Genomic DNA, 11,042 nt, shown 5'->3' with positions numbered 1-11,042 from the left:
TAGTAACTTTCTTGAACAAAGAAGCATGATATAACTTGGGTTCATGTGTCCACTTCTGCAGTACATGGGTTTTCGTGATTCACATACTTGTCCCATACTCCCTTACGCCGCCGTCCACCGTCGCACAGCCACCGCCTTGTAAACATTGTCATCCACTCTTGTTCATTTCTGATTTCCCAAAGCCAAACCCTATTTCACCACCCAAACACCCACAAATTTCACACACAAACACACACCATGAATATCATCAATTCTTCCATTAAACCATCTTTCTCATCTCCAAATCCAATACCCATCAAGGGTTTTCCTCAAATCCCATTAAAGATCCAATCTTTACGTTCAAAACCCTTAAATTTCAAGCCCATTTACGTCTCTAAATTTCAAGATTTTGGTGGGTTTGTGAGAACCAAGAGTTATGATCAGATCGTGTGTAATGCGTATGAGGCTGATCATTCACCGCCGTTGGAGATCAAGATTGATGAAACGGGTGGTCAAAAGATGAAAATTGGGTTGTATTTTGCTACTTGGTGGTCTTTGAATGTGGTGTTTAATATTTATAATAAGAAGGTTTTGAATGCTTTCCCATTTCCATGGCTGACTTCAACTCTTTCTTTGGCTGCTGGATCGTTGATTATGTTGGTTTCATGGGCTACTAAAATGGTTGAACCTCCAAAGACTGATGTCGAGTTTTGGAAATCGTTGTTTCCGGTATGTTATTATTAATTCTTTATGAATTATGATCATTGAAATTATTATAATTTGGGTTAAGTTGTAATCTTTATGTATATATAGGCAATTGAAGCAAGATTTATTGGTGTCTCGTATATGAGATAAAAATAGTTTTAATAAGCAAAATATCAAATGCCCCCTTTACATTTAGGGATATTATATCGAGCCTCACGCCCTCACCTGAAGCAGCCTCTCTATTCCTACGGGTAGAGGTAATGCTGTCTAGACCCTAACATAGCCTTGCTATTGGTGCGATTTACTGAGTATGATGATGATGACATTTAGGGATATTATTGCTTACTTTTTAAAATCTGATAATTTGGCATTGGATGGTTAGAAAATTAAGGTTATAATAACCCTTTTCCGTATATTGATTGTCGTTGTAAATGCGTGCGTATTTAAACACCGTTACCTACTGCCAAAATGAATTTTATGTATAGAAAATGCTAATAATAATAACAATAAGCCTAACAAATTATTTTAAAGATCCACCTCAATTAACTGCTTTGTTGTAACCTTTCGGATTATTTCTGTGGTTTATGTATTCGGTCTATTGGGATTCTTTTGTTTTCTGTGAAAGGTATCGGATTTTTTAATTAGTTTTTTATGTAGTTACTATAATTTGGGTGAAGTTATAATCTTTAGTTTGTTACATTTAGGAATTTTATTGCTTACTTTTTAAAATCTGATTATTTTGGCATTGGATGGTTAGAAAATTAAGGTTATAATAACTTTTGCCCATATGTCTAGAACTTGTTATTGATTGTCATTTTAGATGTGTATCTAAACGCCGTTACCGACTGCCAAAATGAATTCTATGCATACTAAATGATAATAATAAGCCTAACAAACTGTTATCAAGAAAACAATATCTGCATACGAGTTTAAAGATCCACTTCAATTAAACTGCCTTGTAGTAAACTTTCAGATATTTTCTGTTGTTTATGTATTCGGTGATTCGGTCTATTGGGATTCTTTTCTTTTCTGTGAAAGATATCTGATTTTTTATTCTTTCCGATCGATCATTTTACTTGAGAATGTTTACACATATTTTGAATTAAAATTCTTGTTTCATTACATTGTTCTAAATGGGATTTTTATTTAAAAAAATATATGCAGGTTGCTTTGGCACATACAATTGGACATGTGGCAGCTACTATAAGTATGTCAAAAGTTGCAGTGTCATTTACACACATCATCAAAAGTGGTGAACCTGCATTTAGTGTATTTGTTTCAAGGGTTTTCCTCGGTGAAACGTTTCCGATTGGGGTTTATATGTCACTTTTGCCCATCATTGGAGGTTGTGCACTATCTGCTTTAACCGAGCTCAACTTCAATATGACGGGTGAGCAATTTCTGTTACGGTAGAGAAAAATGCATGTTTTATTATTTGATTTAAAATTGAAAGATTGGAGATCATTAGGCTCCGTTTTAAGGTTAAATCCTTGGTTTCTTTATTCTTGTTTTCTTGGAATTATTTAGCTTTTCAAACTATCATACTTAGAATTGTTTGAAAAGCATGGGCTAGAAAAAGCTCGAAAGACCTCGCTCGAATTTGGCTCGCTTGTAAACAAGTCTATCCGGCTCGGGCTGTAAACGAGTCGAGCCCATGTCAAGATCAGGTTGGCTCGTGGCTCGCTCGTTAGCTCATTTAGGTTAAAGCCCAAGTTTACATATACATAATTACAAAAACACAAAAAAAACGTACCAAGTATAAATCCCACTCATAGTAGAGCTATTGATAGAGTATGGGCTCGGTTTTATTGTATTTTTTAATAAAAATATATTTTTTAATGAAAAATATTGAGAATTCTCTTAATTTTGAAAATTCTAGTTTGGCTAATTTAAAAGTAAAGCCCAACTTATATTATACATAAATAACAACCCAAAATTATAACTCGAATTTTAATATACATAAGGTATGAATGTTGTAGTTTATAAATTCTAGACTGAGCTTTTCAAGATAAACGAGCCCCGGATCGGCTATTTCAGTGCCAATGATAAAAACTTGGCAAAAAAAAAAAAAAAAAACGATTGTGGACAAATGGTTGCCAATTATGTCGAAATCAGTTATTTTGGCATGTTTGTGTTTTTACCTTTTTGGGCAAAAAATAATGGTTAACTTTTATTTATGTTTCTGTGTCCGTTTTTTACTTTCAGGGTTCATGGGTGCAATGGTCTCGAATTTGGCATTTGTATTTAGAAATATATTTTCTAAAAAAGGAATGAAGGGGAAATCCGTTAGCGGGATGAACTACTATGCTTGCTTGTCGATGTTATCCTTGTTGATTTTAACGCCATTCACCATCGCTATGGAGGGCCCAAAAATGTGGGAAGCTGGTTGGCAAACCGCATTAACACAAATCGGTCCCAACTTCGTGTGGTAAACTATCATCATATTCCCATCATATCATATCAAGTTTATCTTTTTCCTTATACATTTATATAAGGGCAATGCCATATATACCCCTTCATTATTTATATAATATCATATTTTTATGTCGGAACATATGTATTTAATTAAATTCAATTTATATTATGGCCATTATACACTTATTTTTTGCTTACACTCCAAAGTCCAAACTCCCTTTCCTAATGCAACGTTTAAATGAGGGTTATAAATGTTACGAGTTCGAAAGTGGGAAAATTTGATATTATATTTTTCTTTTTTTAGGTTTTTTAATTTATTTTTGAGTAAGTTACCCTTTTTGACCTTTAGGTATATAGCAACTTTTAGGTTTTGTCCTTAAACTAAGAAAATAACTTGACTTGTCCTCTGTGTCCAAATTTGTTAACACGTTTCGCTAATGGGCGTTAGTTTTTTTGTTAAGTCCAGTCAGGGTGATTTGGTCCGTTAAGGGGATATATGAAATTATGGATAGATTACAACTAAACTGGATTTGCATTTGTAATTTCAGGTGGGTGGTGGCACAAAGTGTGTTTTATCACTTATATAACCAAGTGTCATATATGTCTTTGGATCAAATAACTCCTTTAACCTTTAGTGTCGGGAATACTATGAAGCGGATATCAGTTATAGTGGCTTCAATTATTATCTTTCGCACACCCATCCAACCAGTCAACGCGCTTGGAGCTGCCATCGCCATCCTTGGAACTTTCATCTATTCCCAGGTAAACCACCTTCTTTCCTAAAGTATCAGAATGTGTCTTGTTATAATATCCAGCAGGGCAATATTGGTTGAAGTTGAACCATCAAACACTAATGGTGTAAACGAGCCCATCCTGAGTTCGGCTCGTGAGTAGTTTTTCAAGCTCAGACTCGGCTCGTTTATCATCATCATCATCATCATCATCATCATCGTACTCAGTATATCCCACCAATAGCAATGCTATGTTAGGGTCTGAGGAGGGTAAGATGTAGACAGCCTTACCTCTATCCCACAGGGATAGAGAGGCTGCTTCCGGTGAGACCCCCGGCTCGATAGTAGTTTTGCATCAAGCCTTGGACATAAGGCACATAGCACTCAATCATCGGGACACCGGCTGATCGGTGCATGTGCCCTTGTCTTTCGGCTATCAACGCCACCACATGATGCCTGATTAACCTTCCGCCACTTTTAACGTTATTTTCACGAGATTAGTAAAATAACGTCAAAATTAGTGCAATTTTACTTTTGCCCACCCGAGGGTTCACACATATACACATAGATTAGTAAAATAACGTCAAAATTAGTGCAATTTTTCGTTTATTATATGTTAATTAATTTATATTCATTAATAATTATTTTTCATACATATATTTTAATTGTGTTTTTATATATAGCTAAATATATATTATTTTGTTATTCTTATTAAATTTTTATATATAATAATAAATATTATGTAAATGTATAATATATTAAATAGAAGTTGTATAAATAATAACTAGTTTAGGCTCCCAAGCCGGTTTGATACTGCTAAATGAAGCTTGAGGGGCTCGTTTATTAAACAAGCTTATTTTTAGGCTCAGGCTTGAGCTCGTTGAGTAGCTCACGAGCAGCTCCAACTCATTTTTATTGTTTGGTTCTATTGTTAACAAGGACAATAAGATATGGTATATTATAAAATTTTTCAATTTGTTTGAAAATATGATTGTGCATTTCATGAGCAGGCAAAACAGTAAAAATGGTAACGGAAGTTTTCGCGGCTAGATTTAAAGATGAAACGAGCTGTTTGTCAAAGACCAGATGGAGATAGAATTAAAGATAGATCATGACATCAAGTTATTGAGGCGGTTTGCGACAGTTAGATAGTAAAATAAGATCGAACATTCGTTTCGTGACGAAAGAGGCATTGAATTCGTGTTTTTGTTTTTTTTACTTGTTCAGTTTGATATATTTGTTGATGGTAAATGAAAAACAACTTTGATGAATGTTTGGTGTATATATACAAACATGTATAGTTATGTTATGATCATATGCGGATATGCCCATCATCTGCAGTTGACCACATTTCACGGGTCAACATAAGTCAACGATTTGGAAAACGGGAAATTTGAAATCAGAATAGATGAAGGATATCGATATACAAGCTATCCCGATTCGTGTGCCAGCTGTAAGCTTCGATATTGTTAAGTGGAACTCGAGTTAATGTTGTTTTACAACAAGCGATTGTGGCTCATCCAACAGTAAGGTATTCGTGTCGTTTCTCTCGTTTTTCTTAACCTTGTAATATGAGTTATATGAGATAAATTAAAAGGAAAAATGATCCAAGAATTGTATGATAGAGAATGTATAGATGAAGAGACTGTTTTTGTGTCTATTACTAATTTTAATTTTACAGTGTCACCTCATTTTTACTTTGTACTACTCTAAAGATTGGCGGCACGCCACTAATCTATCCTAAATATGTTTAATAATTTAAACACAAATAATAAATAAAAGCTTCCATTAAACTTATAAATTACATGATTCGAACTAAAAAAACAAACATAAACGTAAATAAAATCTAAAAATCACAAGCAAACCATACTTTTTTGCTATCTCACGTTTACACATTTAATTAATTATACATTTTCCTTTTTATTTGTTTAAACTTAGTTTATAACTATATACATTAACTAGTTTTTGTTCCCCGTATTACGAGAGTTGTTTTATATTATTTGTTTCTAATATTTATTTATTTTTTGAATTTTTATGTTTTTTATTGTATGAAAGTTAATAATATATTTATGGTTTGATGATAAATTGTTTCACAAATAAATGAGATATTATAACCCTGTTTAAAATCTATATGGGTTTGATGAGACCAAAGACCCGTTATTTTTTTACTATAAAATTGGTTTTTTAATTATAAATAATATATCTTTTTTTAAATAAATTAGTATATCCCTACTTTATATGATTTTTATATTAAATATTTGGTGAGATTAGTTTTTAATTTAATGGATTCCCCCATATTATGGGGGTTGTTTTATATTGTTTGTTCTAATATTTATTTACTTTTTTAATTTATATTTTTTTATTGTATGAAAGTTAATAATATACTTATGGTTTTATGATAAATTGTATCACAAATAAATGAGATGTTATAACCCGGTTTAAAAACTATATGGTTTTGATGAAACCAAGACCCGTTTTTTTTTTACTATCAAATTGGTTTTTTAATTATAAATAATAATTATGAAAGTTAATAATATACTTATGGTTTGATGAGACCCAAGACCCGTTTATTGGTTTTTTAATTTAAATAATATATATATCTATTTTAAAATAAATAAGATATTATTTTTTTATTATATCCTATTTTATAGGATTTTTGCATAAATAATTTGGTGAGAATAATTTTTAATTTAATGAGATGTTATAACCCGTTTAAGAAATATATGGTTTTGGTAAGACTCATACCCGTGAATTCGGGTCAAATGCATGAGAAGCCTCCATTTAAAAGTTTAAGAAATATATGGGTTTAGTAAGACTCATACCCGTGAATTCGGGTCAAATGCATGAGAAGCCTCCATTTAAAAATCAAGCAAATCTGGTGACTTCAAAAAAAAGGGAGCGACCACATCGCGACACGTAGGATTTTTATGTCTTCGTTTATATATATTATAGATAGATAGATAGATAAATAGTTTAGTATATATAATAAAATAGAGCCCAAAGAAAATTAAATAAAGCGCAAATGAAATTTAGTGAAGGCCCGCATAAAACCAAGAAATGAAGACAATTCGTTGAAGCCCACATAAAATTACCCATCTGTTCATCTAGACTAGAGGTGTAAAAAACCGGTTTTTATACAAATTGAGCCGGTTTTAAAACTGAACCGGTTTAGTTTTTGCATATTTAAAACCGGTTTGGGTTAAACCGGTTCGGTTTAGAAACCTTAAGCATAGAAGTAGCCAAACTGATCCGGACCGGTTCGGATCGGTTTTAAACCAGTTTAAGACAACAAAACCAGTCTTAAAACTGGTTTGATTGTAAAATATCCAAATCGCAATGGGAACCGGCAGTTAGGCTGGTTTCCGATTAACCGGTTCCAAACAGGTTGTTTTTTAACACATCTATGATCTATGTTCAACCATAAACATGCAAAATAGGATACGATCATTGAAAATATAGGAGAGGGAGATTCGGTGAATACTACCCTGGCCATATACCCCCCCCCCCCCCCGGGTAAAAATTGGAGGTTGGCGGCGGTGTTCACCGAGAACCCACCACCCGTGAAGGGTACCCGAGCTCCACACCCTCCACCCTTATGATTAGAGGTGGTAATCCATAAACAGTTTGATTTGGGTAAAAGTATTTAAATATATTATATGGATTCGTTTGAGTCATCTTAAATTATACAAGTCAAAACACGACACTCTTATCAAACTTAACTGAATTTAAATGGGTAATATGGGATGTTTTGTTCACTTGTCAATTATTAGTTTATTACCTCTTTTGGTAAACCTTAATCACCCTTTTAAATATCTCATTTGATTATAATAATATTAATAGTTACAATATTTTAGTGTTGATCTAGTGATTAATTTTTTTAGTTTATTTTATAAAAAGTTATACTTGTGAGCACAGTTAAAAAGTGAAGGAATTATAAAACTTGCATAGGCATGAGTGTGACGATTATGGCAAAAGGAAAAAAAAAAGCATCTCATTATTCACTTTATCAAAGGCTTCAAAGGCATTGCCACTTTAGTATAGATGCAACATATATATTGCATCTCATGCACAAAGCAAAAGTGCATTTCACCAAAAGCAATCTTTTCCAACACTAGATAAAAAAACACCATGAACAACACCGCTGCCACTGCCATCTTGCCAGAAAAAATGGGTGGTGTTGATCTTGTTCCGGTTGAGGTTGGGGCATGCGGTACAATGGCAAGCCTTGTCTTGAAGGAGATAGAATATTTCAGAAGACTCGAGTCTGGCGGTGATGATGGAAAGTGTTCAGTAAATAACTCCATAAATCCTGACAAGCATCATGGTGATGGTGATTCTAGCTTTTGGATTCCTTTTCGTTTCTTGACCACTATATGGCATAGGGGGGAGAACAAAGGCGGACGTGGTGGTGCTAGGAGTAGGTATTTGCCTAGAATGTGCACCATAGTGCATGTCGCTGTGAGTCGCTTGCGCAACCACCATAAGTTAACCAAGATTCCAAGCTTCAGTTATCAAAACCTTAAAGACGATAATACGAAATCCGTGGTTTAAACAAAGTCTTTCAAATTTAAAGTTACATTTGCTAGATGCGACACACCTCACATTTATTTTTGTTACAAAATCTATGTTTACAAATATTCACCATGGAATGTATATATGCCCTTTCTTTTTATATGTTAAATCTTTGCTCAAAGGGAAATCAAAAGGTAATCTCTCCTAGCTAAATTCTATGCTGTACTAATGTGGTCTTTATGCCTCAATAGTTGTACATTTATTTCGTCCATTGTTGGTTCAACTCTCGACTATTCACCAACATTACTTGGTTCATGGTCATCATGAGCCGTGGCTAGGTACTCGAGAGCCACAACAACGTCACTTATGTATGGCCTTGTGCTTGCTTCTTCTTGTAGACACATTGATGCAATCGCGACGGCTTGATGTAAACATTTAATGGGTAATTACCATTTAGCAACGGATCAGCCACCATTGGAATCTTACTATGTTCTTTAAGCAAAGGTTTTGCCTACCATAGATATAATACCATATAAATGTATAAGTCCGGCATTAGTTGTATTTAATATAAAATTAATTGACGAATAAACGAACAAGGGTCCACTCTTTGTGGGATCCGCATCATTGCGTGTATGTGTGGACCTTTTTCTTTAAAATATTGTGTTTCTTTAGTATAACTTACCCATATAACGAGATTCTGCTCTTCGGTTGGTTTTTTGTCATCAATGACTCTTCTTCCCGATATTAACTCTAGGAATACAACCCCGAAACTATACACGTCTGATTTTGTTGTTACTTCTCCGGTCATTGCATATTCAGGAGAAGAATACCCGTAAGTCTCCATCACTCTAGTCGAGATATGATCCTCTCCTACTTTTGGGCGAATCTTTATTGGCCCAAAGTCTGAAAGCTTAGGATTCATATCATCGTCGAGTAACACATTTAATGATTTTAGATCACGATAAATGATTGGAGGAACAACCAGATTATGCAAATATTCGAGCCCCTTAGCCATTCCTTTAGCTATCATCATCCTCGTATGCCAATCAAGTGGTGTCTTCTTCTCATTCAAATCTTTACATGAATAAAGAAAGTAAATAAAAAACAAAAGATATGGAGAACATACATGAATACAAACATAAACGTGTCATTTTCAGGTATGCGCTCTTTCTAACTGTAATTTTGTTAAAATAATATAGTTATGTCAATATTACCAAAAAGATGTTCTTCTAATGAACCGTTTTTCATGTATTCGTAGACCAACAATCTTTGATGCCCGTTCACACAATATCCGACAAGATTGACTAGGTTGGGGTGGTGAACGTGGCCAATTGTCAGAACCTCGGCTAAAAACTCACTATTTCCTTGTACTCCGATCATATCAAGTTGCTTCACCGCGACAACCTACACACAATCCCGAATATCAAACCACAAACCACAATGTCATCATGTGCTCTACAAAAATAGAATAAGAAAATGTGATACTTTGTTTTTGTCACTGAGGTGACCCTTATAGACCCTCCCGAATCCACCTTTGCCCAAGAGCAACTCGGGGTTGAAGTTTTCGGTTGCGTGGGCCAGCTCGTGAAACGTGTAGACCTTGGCAACGACATCTGAATTCCCATTCTTAAGCACCTCATCAGCTACCATCTTTTGCATGCTATTTTCTGTTATGTAACCACATAAATAATAATCTCAATATATAATCGCATTTATTTGTTTTCTGCTTACGTTTGTTTGTTTATAATTACGTTAAAAGATTATGATGATGCAAAATACAAACCTTTTGGCATGCCATTTTCGGCATCTTTAGACATCTTGTCAATTAACAATTTCTAAAAATGTATACAGAAATCATGTCCCGCGAGTCGTTGATCTTCGTTTTTGGGCAAAATTACCAACCTGTTTTCATGTCCTGTCGGAAACTAGAATGTCATTGTACGAGGATATAGATTAATTCTTAGAAACCAAAATGACACATTTGTTAATAAGTTTAATGATGCATAAAAATGTGAGTTGTGAGGAGATAGATGTTTGGAAATAAAGTTAGTCAGAAAATGAGAGAGGGTGGGAGAATAATTCGGAATATATGTTAACTAATTACTACTTTATATATCATTTTATTAACTACTTTTCTCTTTTTAGAGAATGAAATATAGTAATTGTAAGATGAATTACATCACAAGAATATACCAGGGAATATTGGAGTGTTCAATATTCAGTTTCAAGCCAGATTAAAGCCAAACCGAATTGTTTTTTGGGTCACAAAGATTTTCAATATACCGCATGTAAATATTTAACGCCAAAACGCCTATGAAGTTTGTAGCTTATGGTAAGTTGTTAACTATTTGGGTTAAGACTTTTATTTAAACTTTGGACGTGTTGTTTTAGAGTATTGGTTTTAAACTATCTCTTGGGTTTTTGTATGCTTTTGTTTTAGACTATGTTAAGGAATTGGTGTTTTTTGAACTTATTACGGCTGACCCGTCCTATTAAATCCAAATTATTATGTCTAAGCCGACGCCCGTAAGATTCCAAATCTTGTATAATATGATATTGGAGCATTTTATCAAAGAGTTACCTGACAGCTGACAGCAATAAATTGTTATTTAATGATGAAATCACAGAATGAGTTAATAATCAATAAACAATGATAATCAAACAAAAAGGGGGTTAAATAATATTTGGATCAACAGGGTT

General features: G+C 33.7%; 2 protein-coding genes across 3 annotated transcripts; one reads left to right on the top strand and one right to left on the bottom strand.

Moving 5' to 3' along the window:
• Positions 1-5,102, top strand: LOC143529718 (glucose-6-phosphate/phosphate translocator 2, chloroplastic-like). Of its 2 annotated transcripts, XM_077025450.1 has the most exons (5): positions 1-708; positions 1,849-2,074; positions 2,890-3,112; positions 3,648-3,861; positions 4,841-5,102. In XM_077025450.1, exons 1-5 carry the CDS (start codon positions 238-240, stop codon positions 4,850-4,852), a joined length of 1,146 nt encoding a protein of 381 aa, XP_076881565.1. In that variant the 5' UTR covers positions 1-237; the 3' UTR covers positions 4,853-5,102. The 2 variants fall into 2 exon arrangements, with proteins under 2 accessions (XP_076881565.1, XP_076881564.1); XM_077025449.1 differs by lacking the exon at positions 4,841-5,102 and having other exon boundaries at positions 3,648-3,961.
• Positions 5,103-8,706: 3,604 nt separating this feature from the next.
• LOC143529703 (putative serine/threonine-protein kinase PBL23) lies at positions 8,707-10,159 on the bottom strand. The gene is made up of 5 exons (XM_077025437.1): positions 10,126-10,159; positions 9,861-10,009; positions 9,557-9,746; positions 9,025-9,416; positions 8,707-8,853 (listed from the first exon to the last, which is right to left on the bottom strand). The coding sequence occupies exons 1-5, from the start codon at positions 10,157-10,159 to the stop codon at positions 8,707-8,709; spliced, it is 912 nt and encodes a 303-aa protein (XP_076881552.1).
• Between the last annotated feature and the right edge of the window lie 883 nt (positions 10,160-11,042).

Source organism: Bidens hawaiensis, unplaced genomic scaffold (genome assembly GCF_021521415.1).
Source record: "Bidens hawaiensis isolate Kalapana, Puna unplaced genomic scaffold, B.hawaiensis_p1.1 tig00008655_1, whole genome shotgun sequence".
Taxonomy (NCBI): Eukaryota; Viridiplantae; Streptophyta; class Magnoliopsida; order Asterales; family Asteraceae; genus Bidens; species Bidens hawaiensis.
Note: the sequence above shows the minus strand (reverse complement) of the source record. Positions and strands in the feature narration are given on the sequence as shown.